The 23,470-nt window shown below is 38.6% G+C and overlaps 1 protein-coding gene across 2 annotated transcripts in view; it reads left to right on the forward strand.

The window, feature by feature from the left end:
* Positions 1-23,470, forward strand: part of smoc2 (SPARC related modular calcium binding 2) — a 66,334-nt gene that overhangs the window by 13,285 nt on the left and 29,579 nt on the right. The window contains exons 2-7 of one of the 2 annotated variants that reach the window (XM_036575092.1): positions 2,258-2,420; positions 10,020-10,126; positions 12,472-12,571; positions 16,963-17,007; positions 21,822-21,905; positions 23,259-23,330. In XM_036575092.1, coding sequence (XP_036430985.1) covers positions 2,258-2,420; positions 10,020-10,126; positions 12,472-12,571; positions 16,963-17,007; positions 21,822-21,905; positions 23,259-23,330 — 571 coding nt within the window. The remainder of the gene's footprint in view (positions 1-2,257; positions 2,421-10,019; positions 10,127-12,471; positions 12,572-16,962; positions 17,008-21,821; positions 21,906-23,258; positions 23,331-23,470) is intronic. The other variant, XM_036575093.1, reaches the window with a different exon arrangement.

Consider the following 23,470-nt stretch of genomic DNA (forward strand, 5'->3'; position numbering starts at 1 on the left):
ACTTCCAGGGAAATTCCACTGATTTTTCAAAATTTCTGCATAATTCAGTTGTTGAGATGTAAACAAAGCCATTCAGAGTGTCTTGATGTGAAATGGTTCATTGTAGAGAAACTTAGAGACTTTTCTTCACAGTGGTGGTGATAGGAACCAGGGGTCATGATGTCTACTACACAAAAAAAGCCGTTTTATTCACTATGCAAAACCACCAGAGAATCTACATGTGTTTTCCAAGTTTTTATGTAATGTTAATAATGGGAAACACTGGTAAACTAGGAAAGTAAGTTTTCTTAGGGAACCATTTTGCCCTGTATGTACCACTCCACCATTAATCAATGAAAAAACATAAGCTTGAGACTAAAAGCTTGTCTTAAACTATCATGAAACAATGCCTCTGGCATCAGGCAGCCTATTCATAACCATTTTGTGTGAAAGCTTTCGGTAATGTAGCTTTTAGAGTTTTTAAATGCTTCTGGTTCCTGTAACCACCACTGTGAACCATTCTGACTCAGTAAGTTTCACCAGAATTGAACAATTCACATCAAACCACACTGAATGACTTTGTTTACATCTTAAATTCTTAATTATGGAGAAATTCTAAATTGCGAGACTTCATTTCAGATTCTAAATTGCAAGACTTCATTTCAGCCTGAGAAAAAACATGAACAAAACTGATTAAATTAAGACTGTCAGCATTAAAAAAGTAAAGTGAATAAAACCTTTCGTTTCCAACTTTATGTTAGTGACTTCGCCACAATGACATTTTCTCGAAGTTTGCAGAGACAATAGGTTCAATATGATTGTAAATAAGGAGACTTACATTACAGAAAACCCTTCAGCCTGGCAGTTTCTGACACTGACAGGGTAGTGTGTGGTGCTGGTACAGAATTGCTGTTGGTGTTTTTAACTCACGTCAGTGTCACTGTTAGGCCACCGCCTAAAAATGTCCAGCCATGAGCAGCTCTGTGTTCAGAAACTCTCCACTCATGAAGGCTTAAGGATGGCAAACACAAACTGTTCATCAACAGGTGGCCTACAGCTGCTAAAATTTAAGGTAGCATAGAAGGTAGGTATTTCGAATAAAGTGGCCAGTCACTGTACATCTTTGTCTACTTTAAGACTCAGCTGGGTTTAGATTTTACTTTTCATTATCAGATTTCAGAATCTTCATGTTCATCCAGTGCACTGCATTATTAAAGAGACACACTAGCCAAAATGAAAACTGATCTGCATCCATTGTAAACATGGAAACCACCTTCTGATGACGTATCTTGAAGGTAGTTTCGGGGTGAATTTTTGACTTTTTTCATTAGCTGGTGAAGGAAGACAGATAGCTAATGTTACTGCTAGTTAGCTAAAAATCTAATTGCAGCTGTATAACTGCAATAACAGTCTTCAAATCATCATTACAATGGAGAGAATGGATTACTCGAACGACAGAAATGACTTGTCAGATGAAGAAGACAACAAGCTGAAGTAGTTAATTGCTATCTAGATACTTTACATCAATTTGGCTTCTTTCCTCTGGCTAAACGGGCAAAAACTTGTCTTTAGTGTTCATTTTGTGCTGGATAAAGATAGAATTGTAGTTTTCTTTGTAATTTTTGTTCGAAGACTTTATTAGCATAGGCTAGCAGACAGGACTGGTTGACACCACAGGGGTTTCCAATGCTTATATGATATATTTGTGTATTGCATGCTGGGTACTGTAGTGAGAAAACACTGATGAATGAAAACATGAAAATTATGTAAAGTTGTGAATTCTGTCCAACTGGCTGAATATTGCATAGCACAACAAATAACATATTAAATAAAATATATATTTTTGTCTAAATACCCCTTTAATTAACCAGCCATTAAAAGTGTAGTACAATGTATTTTATGTCCTTAACTGGTCATAATTTGGTTGCTGTTGTTGGAACAAAACCTCGTATCTCCAAAATGATAACTTTACAGGAGAAGGAAATACTTACTTTACTTTTAATGTAAGTGAGTGGACCCAGACCTTTTCCTTTTCCAGGGCTGCTTATTTTGGTCCACTGATCATGAAATTTACACACAATGTAAAGGACAGCAGGCATTTTCAAATTATATCAACAACTGAAAAATGACAAAAATGGAGAGCGATATGATCTTGCATATGTACCAAAACGTCATGGCTTTAGGAGTTAAAACAGTAGAATGCATCCTTTTTATTATTTAAATCTTATCCTCTCTCTCTCTCTCTCTCCTCTCTCTCTCTCTCTCTCTCTCTCTGTAGTTCCTACGGGTCGAGCAGGACAAGGAGTGTAACACGGATTGTTCCGGGGCTCAGCGGAAGCCTCTGTGTGCATCCGACGGCCGCACCTTCTCCTCACGTTGCGAGTTCCAGCGAGCCAAGTGCCGCGACCCCCAGCTGGAGGTCATCCGAGGGCCGTGCAAAGGTCAGCCTTGTGCTGAGGTCACTCTGTGACCTTTGTAGGGTCAGGGTTTAAATTCATCTCTGGATAATTGATCCCCTGGGCTCTGGGATGACAATAAGAGGTGGACAGACTGTCCGTTGTTGAGAGGAATTAATGTGTAATCACTCACCTGACTTTGCACTTTGAGTACATTAATGAAGTGAAGCCTATAAAGAGCTTTTCTCATGTGTCCCAGCCTAATGTGTCTATGGGAAGACAGTTAGAACTTAATGACAGACCAAAGAAGCATAAACTACATAAATGAAATATTGTTATAAAATACTGATATCTGGGCAGAGAGATCACCTCACGCCCATGTCCTTATTTTAGTATTTGGCATTCATTCTAATTGCTGCATTTTTTTGTCTTTGATGTTATTTTTTAATTACTTTACAATGTCAGGCCTATTTTTGAGGGGCACTTGCGCCAAAATGAAAAACGTTATCATTACTACATCTGTTGTAAACATGCCTACTCACCTCTTATAGCAGTGCTGCAGTAGTCTCTAGAGGAGGCTTTTTTGGTCTAAAGACTAGGAAACCCACCTTCTGATGATATATCTTGAAGGTTGTGGTACTTTTGGAAGTCTACTGCTTTGGAGTGGATTTTTGAGGACTGTTTGAAATTTTACAACCAATTGAGGTCCGTGCTGGATCTCTAACGCTCGCCAGTATCAGCTCTAAATCTGTGGCTGTGCATCATTTGTTTAGCACCACAGGCATAATGCATGCTGGGTACTATAGTGAAAGAACACTGGCTGACATGAAATTGATACAAAATTGTTAATTCTGTCAAATCGCCAAGGCAGAGTACTACATGTGCTACACTGGGTGTACTACATACATTGTAGAGCATGACAAATTATTTATTAAATGCTAGTTTTAAGCCACAATGCCTACTTTTGGCATTTTGCACCATAGTTTCATTTTTGACAGTAATATCAAGTCTTATTTGTCCATGGATTCACACTATTATTCACTATAGTAGGAGATGTTAGTCTTTAAATAACCTAGTAGTGGATTCAAAGTGTGTCTATATCATCAATCAACAAAGACATTTGATAAAAACTGATCTATGTGCGAAACAAATTTCTACAAACGTACATTGTAGCAGTGATGCTCTATTGTTGTGTGGCATTGATACGTTCATTAACGATCATAAAAAACAGCCTCTGAAAAAATTAGGAAGAGTTTGTTTGTGGAAAGACAAAAGAAATTACAAGTGGCCATCACTACTGAGCAAGGCCAAAGGTCAAATGAGCCACAGATTCCCTCACTGTATTTAAAAGTTCTTGTCATTTTCTTCATCGTTCACCTCTTCTCCCTTCCTCTCAATGACCATTTTCTCTTGTCTTTCCTTTTAGTTCTTTCTCTTCTACACTTCTTTTCTGTCTTCGTCTCTCTTTCTTTAGTCCATTCTTTTCTCTTCTCTTCTCTTCTCTTCTCTTCTCTTCTCTTCTCTTCTTGGTGACTCTATCAGTTGTTTTGTGAGAAGAGGCAAACAAAAAGTTTGTCGTGACCTCAGGCAGGTGGTGAGATGTCATGGTACCAGCAATGTCCCAGACGCAGGAAGCGAGAGTGATGAAGAGAAAGCCAGGGGAGAAAAAAGAGCAAAAAGAGCGATTTCTGTGCAATGCGTGAAAGCTAATAACAGTGGCATTGTGCTTGCGGGGCAGTCTCACGCACCTCTGCTCTGAGCAGAGGGAGGAGAGAGCGCTCCTGTAGGGGAGGTGGACAGAGGGCAAGGTCAAGAGGGGCAGCTTGAGTGTGCCTGGTGTGCCTTGGGACATTCAAAGGTCATTTCTACAGTAGCAGTCAAAAGTTTGGACACTTTCTCCTTTTTTCTTACTGTTTCCTCAGCAAAAAGTTTTGTTGGGAAATGTTGACTTTCGGCTAGGGCTGGGCAATTTCAATTTCAAAGTCATTTTTGAGGTTAAAATATTCACATTTTAAAATGAATGATATTTAAATATCTCAAGACAATAAGAAGTAGCCTAATAATAAATAGACAGAGAAAGTTGAGTTGGCTTGACAAATAATAATGCTTCAAAAGTTAAAGCAGCTGCTGAAAACTGTTGATTGTCTTTGATAGCTTAATTTGGCTTATTTAGTAATTGCGGGTTGCTATGATATTGCTATGATGTTGCTATGGTATTCCGGCTTACTGTTGGGTTGTTGCTTGGTGGTTGTTAGGTGGTTGCTAAGTTTATTGCTAGGCTGTTGCTGTAGTATCCCAGGTGGTTGCTACAGTGTTGTTAGTGGCTAAGGTATTGCTGTTTTCTGAGAATGTTTTTTGAGTGTTTACAAACTTTAAAATTCTTTAGAATTCACAAAATTGGCCAATTTAAAGATGGAAAAACATGGATCCTGGAAACCGTGTTTACGGAGAAATTGTTTAGTCACTCAATGTTAAAGTGACAGGTTTTCATGTCTAATAAGGAGGAGATCTTAGCAGCCAAAGCCAGATGAGCTAATGCCAAAGCTAACACTAGTCTTGTTCTTTACACTAGCAAACTTTCAGCAAATTTTAATGTAACATTTATTATTAGACATCATATTAAAATGATTTTGATCAAGTATAGTAACCCATAAAAAGTTTAGCCTACCATGGAGTCAGTGTAAGTCTGCCTGTAAGTAGTTTTGACACTGTAAGTGTGGTTTTCTATGTAGTTTAATCTAAAACTTCTACCCCTTTTGCTATAACGCTGCTTTACACACTCTTGAGATCCTGACATACTTTTCCAATGAGTCTAAAAAAGATCCGTTCTGTCCGATCTGTTGAGACCTTGCTGCTTGCTGAAAACCACTTGTTCAAAAAGTATGAAAAGCGTCTTCATTCACTGAAATGTGTCCAAACTTCTGCTGGTATCTCCTCAGCTCAGTGGAGCTGATTCAGGCCCCGTCACTCTTTCCAGTCTTCTCTTCTTCTCGCTGGAAGCTTTGCTTGCGTTTTTCCACACAAGCTAACTTTGGAGTCTCTCTCTTTTCTTCTCGTCATCGTCATCCTTTTCCAACATCCCGCCATCTCATCCGCCTGTCCACCCGGAACCTTCCGCGGGCCAGCGTCCTCTCACGCTCAGCAGGCTGAAATAAAACAGTCCTCTCTGTCTGCTCTCAGCCTGTTTTACTCAGTTTCATCCGCCATCTCTGCATTTGCCTCTCTCTCTCTCTCTCTCTCTCTCTCTGATAATTGTATGTGTATTTTGTTTATATATTAGGTCACTTCTTCATGTTACTTGTGCAGCAATGATTGCATTTTTATTTTTCATTTGACTCAATATTTCAGTATTTTTAATGAACATTTTTTAGACACAAGTTTTTCTTTTTTGTAGACTTTTGATTTCTCTTATTCACAATATATTGTAGGTTTTTATACATACTTTTTTACTCTCTCCCTCTCCCTCTTTCTTTCCTTCCCCCTCTCTCTTTATTTCTCTCTCCCTCTCTTTCTTTCCATCCTCTCTCTGTCTTTCTCTCTCTTTCCTTCTTCTCTTTCTCCCTCTGTTTGCTTCCTTGCTCTGTCACTTTTTTCCTCCGTCTGCCTCTCTCTTTCCTTCCTCTCTTCCCCTTTCTTTCCTTTCTCTACTTCTTTGTCTCTTTTTCCTCTTGTATCGCTCTTTCCTTCTTCTCTTTCTCTCTGTCTCTCTTTTCTCTTTTCTGCTCGCTTTCCTTTTGTTCTCCCTCTCTTCCCTTCTCCCTCTCTTTCTTTCCTCCCTTCTTCCTCTCTTTCTTTTCTTTCTATCCCTCTCCTTCTGTTTTTCCTCTCATGGCCCTCTTTCTTTCCTATCTATCTCACTCTGTTTCCTCTTTTTTTGATGTTTCTTTTCTTTCCCTATGTCTCTCTCTCTCTCTCTCTCTCTCTCTCTCTCTCTCTCTCTTTCTCTCTCTCTTCCTCTCTCTCACTCTCTTTTCATCTTTATTGCTCTTTCTTCACCCCTCTGTCTTTCTTCTTTCCTTTCCCTCTCTCTCTCTCTCTCTCTCTCTCTCTCTCCCTTTCCTTCCCTCTCCCTCTCTTTCTTTCCTCTCTCTCTCTCTCTCTCTCTCTCTCTCTCTCTCTCTCTGTCTGTCTTTTCTCTCTGTCACTCCTCATCAGCCTGATCATCTGCTCTCTCTCTCTTTCCCTCGTATTCTCTCTTCCAGCATGGCTATTTTTGCCTTTATTTCTCCATCTCCCTCTTCCTTTCCATCGTTCTTTCCCCATCTGTCTTTCTCTTTCTGTGAGTTTTAGCAGACTGGGCAGTGTATCCCACAGAAGAGGTGCCACCTCACCACTGCGCTCACCGCTCTCAGGGTGCATTACAGTCGCAGGGTGTATTACACCATTTGCTCAGTGGAGAAAATGAGTGCATGTCATTGCTGAAATTGAATTTTGAAGCAGGCTGGTGGAGCTTCATTCTGCGGCTTTGCACGTCCCAGCCAGAACCAACTCTCAACGTCCAACTCCCCCTTACCTCAGAGGTTGTCTGCTCTTGTCTGGACATAGCTCTGGTCAACTCACTTAGAGGGCCGCTTTAACCTTTACAAGTCTGAAGTTATTGTTTTATATAAATAAATTAATTTTACATAAATTTACTGAATTTCTTTCACTAATCTTCATTGGAAGTGATTGTGAGTGCTTCCGTATTCTGTTTGGAATGTTTTTCCAACCAGAATTTTCCAATGTTTTTCCAAAAGCACTTTGCCACAAAACATATCAGCGGATAATCCAACAGTTTAAGAATAACGTTCCTCAGTACGACGTCTACAGTGCATAATATCATTAAAAGCGTCAGTTAATCCAGAGAAATCTGGATGCATGTCATGGCAGTTTATGTCACATGCTGAAGTGCAACATGGCCGATATCATGTGATGTCATGAGCTGTCATAACAGGTGTTCAGTAATACAACAGTGTCATGTTTATCATAACAGGTGTCATAATGTTTGATGTCACGATGGCTAACTAGAGTACACCTAGCAACAACTATCTTGTAACATTTCCAAATTCCAGTAATGTCTAACGGTCACAGCGGCGAGTGTCCGAGACACATCAGACTCATTTGACAAAGTAGAGATTGGCTTCTTATTTGAAGCTTCTGTTCCACCTTAAATTGCGCAGCTGTTACTTTCAAGTCGCTCCATTTAAGGTGGAACAGAAAATTCAAACAAGAACTTCAGCTTTGTAGAAATTAAGACGAGAAACAACATTTAGCATTGTCTTTGTCAGGCCTGCTGGGGCTAGTGCTAGGAAGCAGTATTGGTACAGGTTTATCAATACATTGATCAGTTTTGTTTTTTTTACTGTTAAACATATTTGAAATGTACTGAAATATGTTTTAAAAAATGTTTCTGAAGTGAAAGGACAGCCCAGAGTAATGAACCACTGTTAGCCTGCAAAAATAGGTTCACTTAAGCATCTAAATGGTTCCATTTGTACAGGATATAGACTGAAACCATAATAAATTTTAATTATACTGTGATATACATTTAACATTAAACATTATGGCATTTATAATGACAATTAATGGCAACAACTGAAACCTCTAAGGGTTAACTTTAGGGGCTCGGGGTGGACTGAGGGGTGTGCATATGAGAGTGTGTGTTTGTGTATGTGGCTCTAATGAGAGAAGGCTGTTGGTGCTCTTCCTAACCACACATATATTGACAACTTCCGAAACATCTTGAGTTATCCTCCTCCCTCTGTTTTTCTCTTTCTCTCTTTCTCACACACACATTAACACACACATTCAGACGTTACCAAATAAGAACTAGAGGCTTTCTTTTTCCTGAATTCATTTCCACAGTTTGCTTTTCCCTCTGGAAAAAAGGCCCGTGCCACATCAGTCACACGGCAAACCCAAGACAATCTGCCCATCTACTTAAATTTGCTATTTTCTCTATGCATGATTGCTGTTGAAGGGCTCAGCCTAATATGATTTGCAGGCTAGGAATTTAGGTGATTGATGGTGATTGAAGTGGACATTGTGCAGTAAATGCTGTTGGTAGGGTCCAAAAAGTGGCTGGGATAATGTTGAAGCCCAAATGCTAACCCACAACTTTGAAACCCAACCTAACCAGGCCCAACTGGTCCTGCTAAATTTTAAAATCAAGCTTGGATATTATCAAATTATGCGCAATTATCTTGATATGCATGATGTGCATGATTTTACATGCTGGGATAAAGTGATATTTTACTCATCTGCAATACATTAAAAGACAGACAATAATTACAGTGCAGTTATGTTTGTTTATTATAAGATAGGAAATGGTAAAATTGCTTATCTAGCTTAACAGTGAGCCAACAGGTCCTCTTGGAGAGTTTTTTTTCCCTTTGTAGGCACATTCCTCCCAATAAAACGAAAAAGCCTAACCTGAGCCTGATCGTCACAGCTGTCACAAACTCAACCCAAAACTATATTGTCAGGCTCTGTTGGGCTTGCATCACATAGCAGACCAGGAGTGTTGAATGCCAACCACCAATGAAATTCAGCCATCCTAAAGTTCACGTTTCACTAAAGTTCGCAAATGGAAAAAATGAGTTTAACACATATACAAATCCAGTAGGGTGGAAGTTCACTTAAAAAATGCTTTAGAAAAAAAATGGTATAAACTGGCCACATTTTACACCAAAAACCTTATGCAAAATGCTAACATTTGCACCTAAAATCTCTACATTAACATACCACAACTTGTTTTGCTATGTTTCTATTAACACTTTTCTGCATGGTGTTGCCATACGGCAACAATTTGGCATCAATAACTTTCTTCCCTTTTTTGATTAAAATATACAGCTCTTCTTTTGAGAAACTAAAGGCTTTATGTGAAAATGAAATCCTTTTTTTCTGATACACATATAATTATAGAATTATATAATTCACTAATTATATACCCCATTTATACACAGCAATTGAAAAATTGAAACACAATCTGTAGGAATTTATAGTGTCTTTCTCATATTAGCAACTAGTTTAGTTGCTATGGGTTTTATATAAAATTGTAAAATAAAATTGTTGCCATACGGCAACATCATGCCACAATGAAACTGCAATCTGTAATGCATACAAGGGGAGGAAATCAACACCCTAGATACAGTGATTTTCACATTATGCTACAGCCCAAGTTGATGTTTTTATGAATATATGAATATTTGTTTTCATATTCCTTTCTTAAAACATTTATGCATATATGATCATGCCTGGATGACAGTTATGGTTATGTCTCATCCTATTTGTTGGTTGGTTCTGATTGTATGGATTGCAGATTGCCATCCCATTGACACAAACTGTTGCCCTGTGGCAACAAAATGCAAAGCCCCCTCAAAATAAACAAACAAAAAATGTTTTATGTTTCTATTAATTATGCCATTTTAGTAAGAAAAGTAATAAAAATATTTTTATTCCTGCAGTAAAGTGTTAATGACCCATCTAATGTACTGTATTTGGATCACATGAATGAAACCGAAGATGTTCAGCAGCGTTAAACTTGATGCTAATGTTTCTTGTTGGTTTGCTTCTGTGAGTGATGGTAGCAGCTTGACACCTTCTCACAAGGCCATGCTGTTTTTTGTTGTTTCTGATGGTATCTCAACTGTGTGTCCACTTTAGATACGTCCAGGTGCGTGGCCGAGAAGAAGTATACAGAGCAGCAGGCCAAGAAACTGTTCCCACAAGTCTTTGTACCTGTCTGCAACCCAGACGGCACTTACAGCGAGGTAAGGGAGCCGATGGAGACCCAGAAGAAATACAAAACATGAAAGCATAAATTTGTTGGCAAACAAATCAAATATATTCAACTTCAAGAGTCAAACAGCCAAGACATCTTTGGTGTCTGAAGTTTGCTTCTGTAGAGGCTAAATGGAAGCTAATACCCCTCCAATTACAATCAGGCATGTATGACCAAAGCATATACTTGCTTTAAACTGTGCTGAGTTGTTAAATAATCTAAGATAGACTTGCTTATGATGTTTCTGGCACTGTATGACATACATTTATGCATTTTTTAGACTTTCATTACTTGTAGCTTCAGTGCAAGATTAAAGAAGCAAACTGTAGACACCAAATATATCTTGAGGAACCAACTACATTTGGGAAAAGGAGACATTTGTGTTCTTTTGGTATTTCCCCATCACTTTAAAATACTAACAGACTAATCTAACAGTCAGACTCCTGGCTTTGGGGACGCAGTTGACGTCTGGGTCTAAATTACACTGTCTAAAGAGTTTTGCGGTGATGCAATGGACCATTCATGTCTGTTTATTTTCTGACCCATAATTATATTGTAACAAACAATGCTTAATTGTGGGTTGACTATTGTGACACGTCCCAGAGCTGAACTCAGAATATTTTAATGGATCGGGTATTGGCTACTTTGAGCCCAATCCTGTTCTGAAGCTTTGTATATTTTTGTTGGTTTCTCTGAAACCTGTACAAAATACACTCCTGCAGTGGTTTGCTCTTGTGATTCTCAGCTGGGTTTAAAATAAGACTATGCCGCTTGCAAATGTGCTGATTTTTAAAATGACCACTGAGCATGTTTAACCCCTTTCCAAAGTAGCACTTACGGCTGCCCCTGTCAACTCTAAGTGATATTATTGTAAAATGGAAGCATCTAGGAGAAACAACAGCTTGGAGCAACAACAACCATGCAAACTCACAGAGTGGGGCCGTCGAGTGCTGAAGCGCACAGTGCCCTGACTTCATTTAAATCGATTGCTAACAAGTTCCAAATTGCCTCTGGACGCAACATCAGCAAAAGAGCTGTGCATCAGGAGCTTCAAGAAATGTGTGTCCATGGCTGAGCAGCTAGCATCTGGCAATCTGATGGACGAGTCTGGGTTTGGCGAATGCCAGGAGAACGTTACCTGCCTGACTGCATTGAGCCAACTGTAAAGTTTGGTGGAGGAGGGATGATGCTATGGGGTTGTTTTCAGGGGTTGGCCTAGAACCCTTAGTTCCAGTGAAGGGGAAATCTTACTGCTTCAGCAGACCAAGACATTTTGGAAAATTCTATGCTTCCAACTTTGTAGGAACAGTTTGTGGAAGAACCTTTTCTGTTCCAGCATGACTGAGCCCCAGTGCACAAAGCAAGCTTCCTAATGGCATGACTGGGTGAGTTTAGTGTGAAACAACTTGACTGGCCTGCACAGAGCCCTGACCTCAACCCCATCAAACACCTTTGGGATGCACTAGAATGGAGATTGAGAGCCAGGCCCTCTCATCTAACATCAGTGTCTGACCTCACAAATATTCTTCTGGATGAATGAGCAAAACTTCCCACAGACACTCTTCAAAATCTTCTAGCTTCCCAGAAGAGTGGAAGCTGTTATAGCTACAAAGGGGGACCAACTCCATGCTATTGCCTATGGATTTAGAATGGGATGTAATAAAAGCTCCTGCAGGTGTAACGTGTAGGTGTCCTGATACTTTTGTCCATATAGTGTATTTTGATGGAAAGTCTTTAATTTGCTGAACAGGAAGCAAACTGGAGTTTCGTTTGTGTAGGTGAACAAGTCAAGATTTCTAAAATTGTTTAGTGTCCTAGTTCATCTGATGATACCAGGTAAAAAAAATATTGCATTGATTATGTAAATTAAATTGATTATGTTAATTAAATGTAAAAATAAAACATTGGACTTGAAATCAAGAATAGACACCAAATAAAATTTTATTTAAAAAATAGTAAACAAAATGTGCAAAAACGTGCATAGTGTCACATTATACTAAAATTGAGGGGATTTTACCCAAATCTTTGGTTTGTATTATCTAAAAAAATATAAATATCATACCAGTATTGGCCAATACTCAACAATAAGATCTGATTGGGCAGCAAAAACAGGATTGGCACATCCCCAACTGTGACCACTGCATCTCTCTTTGCCTTTATGGTCCATCAGGTTATACATTTCAATAACAATTCAACTGCCTTGGACATTACAGTGGCAAGGTAACTTGCTGGAGAAAATGTCCAATGAAAAGAAAAACCCTCTTCCACGCTCCTGATTATATTCTCAGTTAACATATCTCTCTCTTTCTCTGCACCTCTCTCTTTTTTGCACAGGTACAATGCCACAGCTACACCGGCTACTGCTGGTGTGTGACGCCCAATGGCAGACCCATCAGCGGCTCAGCTGTAGCCAATAAGAAGCCTCGGTGCCAGGGTAAGATTCTTTATCTGAGGTGCCCATTTGTTTATTGCTCATAAGAGACTCCACATTAAAGTGGCTTAGAGGCAAAGTAGGGTATGTACTGGGGTTTATGGAGTTTCAGACGCTTATAATGAAGAAAGTATAACTCACGCTCCCCATCGACCCTTTTTACGTGAGTAAATAAAGTGCTCATGTGTCTGCCCAGTTGTATTGTGTCCACTGACCTCACCTCAGTCTGTTATTGTAAGAAACAAGTTGCCCAGTAGCAGCGCAGCTGGTATCGTGATTGCCTTGGAAACTCGCTGGAGATTATATTATGCACTCAGATGAACTCTATGTACCCAACACGCATGAGACACAGGCAGATCTGCCAACTGAACGGTAGCCTAAAACCTGTAGCAGTGGCCGCTGAAACTTTATTTTTAATGGGTTTCAAATCTGTGGATTATATTTGTGGTGGGAAACATTATTTGAGGATTTCATTTTTGAGTGACATTGTAATGATTTAAAAAAAGGGCCAGAAGGCTGTATTACCAGTATTTAAAGGAACATTTTGTTTAATTTCCAATCAAAATGGCCATTAAGGACAGGTTATTCATATATCAGAGTCCAAAAAAACAAGAAACATATAGTATTTAACAGGACGTTACAAAGAAGTCCCAACAACTACATATAATATCATATTTGTCAGTATTTAGTGTTGGAACACTTCCTTCTTTTCGGGACACTTACTTTCATTTTTTCAAAGAAATCTGCAGGGATTTTCTTCCACACTTCCAAAGTTCAGTCTTAGAAGTTGGTTGCATTGTGTGCTTCCCACAATCTGAATAAACCACACTTAATGATGTGGAAGTCTGGACTCTAGGGTGGCCAGTCCATTGTTCACCAGCAACCTCTTTGTTTTATAAGTATGTCTTGATCTTCTCAGCAGTGTGCTTTGGTTCTTTATCTTGCTGTTCAATGATTTTCTTCCCAATCAAGCATTTTCCAGAGGAATAGTTGTATAACGTATTAATATTTGTTTATACTTATTAGCTTTTATGATGCCTTCCATCAAAAACAAATCATAAATTCCAGATGTTGTTGTACATTCTCAAACAGAACCGCCACTTTGCTTGACTGATGGTTGCAGACCTGGTTCAAAGAGTCTTCAAATTCTTCAGTGATGTACATACCGAGTTCTGTTAACTTCCAAAAATGATACATTTAGAATCATCACCTTACTCAACATCTCAGAGGTCTTGTTTCGGGTGTCTGGTATTTTCTTCTTTTTTTCTTCATCTATTTATCTATTTATCTACAGCTACACATCCTTTCATACTCATAGTGTTGAGTTACTCTTCTCACAGTGGAAGAATGGACAAAAACACCTGTGGATTTTTCCAGATTGGAAGAAGCAGTGGAGCTTGATTTTCTCCAATCTTTTATTTTGGAATTAGTAACTTGTCTTTATGGCTATTTTGAGTGGGAATTAATTAAATGAAGCATGGTTTCTGACTTTTTAAGTTTTGCACTGGAAGCTAATGAAGGCTAATGATGGATGGTTAAATTACACCAATTAGCTTTGTGAAAACTACCTGCCTGAATAACCACTCAATTATATAAACACATAAACGTCTAATGCATTTTAGCTACAGTGCTGCACAAAATACCTTCATTTATCTCATTTCCAGCCAAAGTGGTCCAAGTATAAGTTCATCATAAATATTTTATCATAAACATTTTTGATAAGATTAGACATAAAATAATCCACTTGAAAAAACAGTAGTAGTAGTTGAAAACAAATCAATAAACAGTGACAATGGGACTCAGAACAACCACCTGCAAGACCACCAAAACTGTCCCCGTCAGATAAACAGCACTTAAAGCTTTCAGTTTGAGAGAGAGGAGAAAATCAAGCTGCTTCAGATCTGAAAACATCCACAGGTGTTTCTGTCCATCCTTCCACTGTGAGGAGACGACTCGGCGCTATGGGTCTGAAAGGATGTGTAGCTGTCAAGAAGCCCTCACTATCAATCAAACAAAGAAGCTGCTGGTGTTCTCAGAACAATAGACTGACCACCCCAGAGTCCAGACCTCCACATCATTGAATATGTTTGGGACTTCTTAGATGGTTAGAGGCAGAAAATGCAACCAACTTCTAAGACTGAACTTTGGAGGTGTGGAAAAGTTCTTGTTGGGGAGTTGTGTCATTTTCTGTTAAATATATATCTAAATATGTCTGATGCTTTCTGATTTTGTATTTTAATGGCCATTTGAGTGGAAATGTAATGAAGAGTGGACACAGATTTGGTACGTTATTGCATATTAATCTCATAGCTCCAGTGACTCCAAACTGAAGAAGAAACTAAAAGGAAGGGGGAAATCGCTTCAACTATTCCTTTAAGTTTCACATAGAGTTAGCGGGGCTCTCCTTCTATCCTTCTTACCAAAAAAAGTACCTTGGACCTGTACAGTAGGGAGGAAGCCTTTTGGAACTCTTACTCAACCCGTTAGCAGCAAGCAACCCCGGTATGGAGCCCAGCAGGAGCGTTGAGCAAGAGCAAAACGCTTAATCCTCCAGAGGGCTAGTGTAAGAAGGCCTGCCAAAACTCTCACATAACCAAAGCCACCTGCCCCCCTCTCAGCCTCCTGCCCCGGGGGCAACTTCAGACAGGGACGGAGCGATAATGTCCCGAAGACTGTCACCATGAGGCTTGCGTGCCCAGAGCATGATTTGCGCGCTCGGCTTTGTGCGACTGTGGCAACCTCAGTAAAAGGGGCCAATTAGATAGCTATTTTAATTGCACATGTGAGGACTTAATCAATACAGCATGGACGAGCATCGGGAAACAGCTGTGCGTTCAGGCCACTTTCCAGCACGGTGCACGTTTTGCGCCAGCATGGTGTCATATGTTTTTCTGCAGCATTCAGAACACACATACATGTGCCCTGTAGAGGTTTAAGATGTAATTAGACACTGGCACATGAAGGGAATTCGCACATGAAGCAGCAATGCTTGCTTTTCATTGTTCTTTGGTGTACAGTGTTCTTACATATGGCCTATAGCTGAAAAATCAAATTTACACAATTTACTCCAAAGGTAGTCAGTCAGCCAAGTCATATTTGGTGTCACCTTTAGTTTCAACCTGAAGTTATGTGGGTAATGTAGCTAACAGGTAATGCCATCCATGTGTTTACAAGCTACTTATTAACATGGCAGTACATTAGCAATGTATTAGCAAACTGTAAGTCATCACACACTCACCTTAAACCATGTTGAACTGTTCAGAAATCTAAAATAGACTTGTTTATCCTGACACTGAATTATGTACTGCTAGCTGTATGCAGCATACTTTTGGTCACTTATATAGATAACTGTACATCATACAGAGTTAGAAAATGTATATGAGGGCAATAAGCATGTGATTTAGGCGTACAGTTTGTATGATGCTAATTGTGTCAGAAGAAAACCTCCTATCCCCATTTTTATCATTTTTCAGTTTCTGACATAATCTGAAAATGCCTGTTGCCCTTTACATTTGGTCCATTCTTCATTTCATGAAGAATGGACCAAAAGAAACAGCCTAAAATGACTTGGAAAAAAGTCTAGTTCCATTGACTTACATTAAAAGTAGAGTATGTTTTTTCCTTCTCCTGTAAAGTTACCATTTTGGAGATACAAGGTTTTCTTCTGACAACAGCGATAAGCTTCCATTGCTTGTGAGCTAGATTAGCTTTGTAGCTTCAGCAAACTAGATGGAAATAAATAAAAACATAAAACATAAATTGTGGCCTGTGCACAAGTTATGGCATATCTTATGTTTTATATTTTATTTTTTTTTCCAATATGTTAAACTCAGCAAATGAATAAATTATGCACAGAAATTTGCATATTTACATTTGTTCTATGTAGATGATATTTTAACTGATTTTCACATAGAAAATCAGCAAAGTATGTCAAGTATGTACAAAATTCAGGCTTCAAGATGGCTACTACTACTGTTTGTAGCCATGTCCAGTACTTTTGTCCATTTTTATTGCTAGAAGTATGTCATACAGTGTGATAAACCACATAAGCAAGTCTATTTGACATTATTTAACAACTCAGTGTGAATTTGGGCAAGTATGTGATCCTTTAGGCACACACTTTACACAGTAGTAATTGGTGAGGTATAAGCTTCCTTTACATTACATTAAAGGAAGCTACATTAGCCTTGTAGCTCCAGTTCAAAACTGAAAGAAGCAATGTTCAAACACCACACACGTGTTGGCTAATGGAATGCATTTTGAGGTAGTGGGAAGTTATGTAAATGTGTTTTTTTCACTGAAGAATAACTTTAAATCCTCCATTTGTCTGCAGTATGACAAAGAACCAATATGTTGCCAATAAGTAACTTGTGGTTAACATGTTTTTTTTTCAGGCTCAAAGCAAGAGAAGTTGCCTCCCAGAGAGCCAGGAAAAACAGGTACATACCTATGGAGAAGCACTTTCTCATTCTAAAATGATTCACACATTGCTTTTGGCAGTGTGTGTCTATCTGTGTTTATACATGCAGATGCTGATTTTTTAAATCTTTTTCCCTCATCATGACTCTCACATTGCTCTTGGCACTGTGTGGATGCGCATACACGTCTCTGCTGTAATGGAGCTTCCCATTCCAATATTTGTCCAGTGATGGTTCTGTGAACAAACCTGCATGTTAAAGTCATCAAAATGAAAGTCGCTCTAATAATCCATCTTTTCTTACAGTAAGTGAAACAGAAAGGCTTCAAGGCAGTACTGGACACTAACTTGGTCACTCTAGTGCTGTCACTTTTCTTTCCAGATGAAAGTCGACTTCATCAACTGAACTGGCTTTCCTTTAGGTCCTTTTAAGACAAAGCAGCAGCTGCCTGATCAAAAGAAGCAATATATTGCATAATATACAATTCTGTGCAGAGATCACTTTTCATTTATTTAATTTCCAGTTAAAACAGACAATGGGCCTCATTCACAGACTGTTCTTAAGAAGAAATTTCTTCTTAAAACCCACTTACACAGTTTTTTACCAAGATTCTGACATTCACCAGTTTTCTTATTTGGGATTTGCTCCTAGGTAAGAACAGAATCTACACACACTCAAGAGAACAAAGGTGCGAACAATTCTGCAGTTTAAGAACACGTCATGAATCTGATGTAGACTTTTTCTTGGGACTTTTATCGAGAACAAATTTAAGAAAAAACTTGGGAAGATGCTGGTGAATGTGACCCAATAAGTACAAGTTGATTTTTCGGGAGATATTTCAGAGGAAATTAGTATAAGATGATCCACTTGCATAAGAAAGGAGAAATTTTATAGGAAAATAGTGGAAAAAATTTGTTTAATTTCCAAGTCTAAAAAATGATTAAAAGATTCAGAGAAAATGAGACCCGGTAGATCATCAAAACTGTCTCCATCAGATAAACAGCTTTCATCTTTGAGAGAGAGGAGAAAATCAAGCTGCTTCAGATCTGAAAACATCCACAGGTGTTTCTGTCCATCCTTCCACTGTGAGAAGGCAACTCAACACTATGAGTCTGAAAGGATGTGCAGCTCTCAAGAAGAAAAGGAAAAGAATAGAAGCTGTAATAAAGGCAAAGGATGACTTTTATTATATTCTATTTAGCTGTAAAGCCTTTTGTGTCATTTTCTGATAGATTTCTGCTTTCTGCGTTTTGAACTGACACTGTAAAATAAGTAACTGGTCCTTAATGGCTGTTTTGACTGGAAATGAAAGAATAAGGCGGTCTCTGGCTTTTGTACCGTACTGTATTACAGTGTATTCTCATTACATTTTGGAATATACTGACAATAACATTTTTTTCATTTTCATAGGGTGCCTGCATCAGCCTCTTTTGTTTTTCATTTCCTCTGTGTTTTAGTCTCCTTCCTACACAGTGGGACAGATGGTTTATTTTAGCTGTACTGCAGACTGTTGTGTGGTGTTTATGACTTTTATAACCTTGTCTCTTTCCCAAATGCACAAATTGAAACTTTGCCTCCTTCACCCTTCACCGGAAAGCTCATTAGCGATAGCGATTAGCTGCTCTGTCCAATCAGAATCAGAATCAATTTATTGGCCTAAAGTATTAGCCTGACATGCACATAGTAAAGTGCAGAATGCATTTCTCTTACTCATGCACATGCACTGTTTATAACCAGGTGCCAGTTTGTGTTGGGTCTCAAAAACGTGAGAGACTTCCTTTAACAGTGACACAGGAATGAGCCTTGAAAATGGGCTGAAAGAATATTTACCATCAGAATGACACTTTTTAAACCCTCAGGACCAGAATTACATATGTGAGAAGGCCCTGTGCAAAATATACAGTGATGTGGCTGCAATACGGCTCACAGTCCATGTTTCTTATTTTCTCAGCCTGGAATAAAATGACAGCCCTATAGAATGCAAAAGAAATTCAAGCTGCACTATGAAAGAAGTTCATTGAAAGTACATTACACTATTGAAAGACGTAGCACTACTGAGTCACTGAGAACAATGTGGTGTCCATGTTACCCTGTAATATAGGGTCCATATGGTGTCCATGTAAGCCTGAAATATAATTCAAAAGTCAGAGGTGTTGGGACAGATTTTGCAGGAGTTTGTCAGACCATGTCATACGTCTGTACTTATTAGCATCACATGCACTGGCTCAAAAAGAAGGTCCAGCTTGATGTTCAACTTCATACTGACGATACTGATGGTAATAGTAGATAATTTACTCACACATGTTGTGTGCAAATCTGACGTAATACAGCTTTAATACTGCTAATATATATAATAAATGACTCTGTGCCCTTTAAAGGGGCTTGAGCGAGCAGTTAGTGGGCGGGGTTATACACAGCTTGTGTGATAAGCTGCAGTCTTATTAAATTGAACATTAAATTTACCCATATTTTGGGTGGCTACACCATTCATTTTGAGCGCATCCAGCCCTGAGTTTCCAGTTGATAAGTAACACCTACCATACAGGTGCACTTTATAGGTTTATATTTACAGACTGTAGCCCATCTGATGTTACACAGTATACACCGTTTAGGCACAACATTATAACCACCTCCTTGTTTCTACACTCATTGTCCATTTTTCTCAGCTCCACTTACTATATAGGTGCACTTTGTAGTTCTACAATTACAGACTGTAGTCCATCTGTTTCTCTGTATACTTTGTTAGCCCCATTTAACCCTGTTCTTCAGTGGTCAGGACCCCCATGGACCCTCACAGAGCAGGTATTATTTGGGTGGTGAATCATTCTCAACACTGCAGTGACACTGACGTTGTGGTGGTGTGTTAGTGTGTGTTGTGCTGGTCTGAGTGGATCAGACACAGCAGTGCTGCTGGAGTTTTTAAACACCTCAGTGTCACTGCTGGACTGAGAATAGTAAAAGGGGGCTAACAAAGTATGCAGAGAAACAGGTGGACTACAGTCTGTTATTGTAGAACTACAAAGTGCACCTATATAGTAAGTGGAGCTGATAAAATGGACAATGAGTGTAGAAACAAGGACATAATGTTATGCCTGCTCGATGTATCAGCCACCCTCTAGCCCACAAATCAATGGAAAGGGACTATCATAAAACCAACTCTGAGTGCAAGACAGACAACTAATAAACTAGCAACCCATTGTGTACATCAGAGGAATGAGTATCCATCCACAGAAGGTTCAACTAAACAACATTGCTTGTTAAAAAGAAGTGCCATCGCAAATTCATGCCCTTCAAATAGCAGTCAGCTGGTTTTTATGTAAAGCAGCGCAAGATGGTAATAATGAATACAGTGTGAGCATGAGAAGGTTACTCATCAAAGAATTCCACTAAGACCATCCAGACCAACAGTAATAACTTTATTTCATGACAATGGTCAGGATTTTGCAATTTCTGCCCTTTCAGTGTACAGCTGAGGGCTGGTAAACAGTTACCAAGAAAAAACAAACAGGGTGAGTGGGGGGACCTGCCCACTTCAAATTCAGGTTGCTTTTTCAGCCACTTGGGTCAGAAAGTGCTTTGAGTCTTACACAACTTTCAGATATGATTCCCTCAAAGTGGATTAAAGAGGAATTCCACCTATGTTCAGTGGAATTCCCCTTTATTCAGCCTAATTCAACCATTAAGATCGAAACAAAGTCATTCAGATTGCTTTTTATTGTGAAATGTGGCATTCTGGACTAGCTTACCAGCTCAGAATTGTTCACAGTGGTGGTGAAAGGAACCAGACGTCTGAAGAGTTTAATGCCTATAAAAGTTCTCAGAATGTTATTACATGAAATGGTTGTGAATGCATTGTGTGATGCCTGAGACATTGTGTAATGATGGTTTTATGAAAAGGTTTTGGTCTAAATTTTATTTTATGGCAGACAATAACATTAAGGGTGGTGACAGGCAAATAGCCCCAAAGAAAGCATTTTTTGGGGGGATTTACTGCTGTTTTGTCATCAACATTACATATAAACACACATGTTGATTCACTTGTTCTTTTTTTGGTAGCATATAAAATGGCTATGTTTGCACTGTAGACATTGCAACCCCTGGTTCCTATCACCTCCACTGTAAAGAAATCTGAGTGGGTAGGTTTCTCTACAAGTAACCATTTCACATAAAAAAAAAATCATTCTGAATGACTTTGTTTACTCAGTGACTGAATTATACAGGAATTTTTAAAAATCAGTATAAAGCACCAATTGACTTTCTCTATGTTTTGGAGACTTTTGCAAAGTACTGCTGTGGCCCAAATTTACACTAAATACTAAAACTGTAGAAATAATATGACTAATCTTAATAATGTTTGATTTTGATTACTGTACAAAACACTGACATCCCAATGGTGGGACAATAGTGCCTATTGCCAGTATACATAATAACTGGGTACAGTTTAGTACACATTAGTACACATTAGATTTTGATTATTCTCAAATTTGGCATGCCAATATAATATATAATAATACTATAAACATGTAAGTATGTATTCAAAAAAACTGGTTCAAATTAGTGCTAGAATTGGGCCACAGCATACATTACGTGTTTTACTGTGTTAACAATGATTGTAACGTTCCTTGAGATTTTCAGCCAGGAGATCACATGACCACTATTCCCTTCCCTCCTTCTTCTCTTATTTCTTTTCTAATGTCTTCATCCTCCAGCTTCTTTCCTTTAGTTCTTCTAGCCTTCCGTCCACTACAAACACTCTTTGTTCTCTCTTGGCCGGGCAATGTGCAAATAGTTATTGAACGATGTCGTGAACGTCTAGCTTACTCTCGTAATTGTAGTTTCCTTGCAAATCTTCTCCATTCTAAATGCAGATGAATCTCCTGGACTTGGAATGGACCCCCAGCCGCCGGCCGAGGAGGAAGGTGAGTGGCGTTTGGCAGTTAGGCTCGTCTGCTTCTTTCTTGGTTGTTTTCATCCTCTCTCCATTTTTACATCTTAGCGACTAGGATAGGCATGTCAAAGTGGATTCCATCCAGTCCACAGCACTACAGAAATGAGCATTTTCCCTCCTCTAACTCTCTGAATTCAATATGTGAAGGCCTTGTTCATTAGCTAATGAGCTGAATATGGGAATTTTTATTGAGCCTGTAGTGCTGTGGCCTGCAAGGATGGGAGTCTGACACACTTAGCCTAACTGGAGACTTATGCTTTTATTGGCATTGACAACAAGCTAAAAATTTGCTGGCAATTAGCAACTATTTTTCTTGCAACACACCCTTTAGGTTCCACAAACATGCCTGTGCATCGAATTTAATGTTTTTTGCATGTGTTTCTCTATCTTTGCAATAATACAGTGCAGAAATACGGTTCAGTTCCTGACTCTGTAGGTTCTGCCCTTTACATTCCATCTTATCAAGAGGATTAAGTTGTTGATTTAAGAAGAAAACTGTCGATCATATCTATCAATAAAATCAATATAAAATTAAATTTTATAAAAGAAAAATCTAAAATCTGAAATTATTTAGGTTGATGTCACAGTCATCAGATTTTTTATCCCTCTAAAATTAGTATCCATATCGGGCACAACATTTTAATATTGATCTGGCCCTCATACGTACATTTGCTATACAGTACCAGTCAAAAGTTTGGACACACAGTCACATGCAACAGTTTGTGCTCCCCTGGTCAAATGACATTTTGTTGATTTTCTAAGTGAAAAATCACTTAACATCATCTACAGAGAACACAACTCTTTTAAAGTATGATTGATGAACTATGTATATATGTATGAAATATGTATATATTACCATATTGGGGGAAAAATAAAACATAAAATGTGGCCTGTGCAAAAACATATTTTCTGTTTTATTTTTTTTTCCAGCATGTTAAACAAATAAATAGAAATTGTGCACAAAAATGTCTTTCAAAAAAAAGCCTTTCTTTTTTGTTCCCAGTAGAGGATGTGTTTACTTTGAAAATCATGTAATTATTACATGCATAATTTGACTGAGGGTGCCTTACAGAATGTGTGTTTTTTGTTTAAATGCTTAAAAATTACTTCGAAGACAGCCACACAGAGAAGCTGGTGTGTGATCCTTTTTCCGAAGCCAACATTTTACATTTCATTTGTAATTTTCATGTTTTTTTCATGTCTTCTGTTATTCAAAAACCAATTATTGACAAATTATTGACTAATACTGTTTATGTGTAAGTAAGTGCAAGTCAGCAGCTGCACTACAGTCTCTGTGACATCAGTGTTTCCCTTGTTTCTGTAGAGTTCATCTCGCAGTACCCCACTCTGTGGACAGAGCAGGTGCGCAGCAGACAGAACAGGACCAGGACACAGTGTGAGTTGTGGTTTCTTGGTCTATTGCCAGCTTTCCAGACACTTTGCTGCTCACATTTTCACAAGACATTTAACTTCACAACATGATACCTTAGTGTAGACCAAAGAGAGTGCTCTATATTGCCTGTATTGCCCTTTAGA

The sequence above is a fragment of the Colossoma macropomum genome, unplaced genomic scaffold (genome assembly GCF_904425465.1).
Source record: "Colossoma macropomum unplaced genomic scaffold, Colossoma_macropomum, whole genome shotgun sequence".
NCBI classification, from domain to species: Eukaryota; Metazoa; Chordata; class Actinopteri; order Characiformes; family Serrasalmidae; genus Colossoma; species Colossoma macropomum.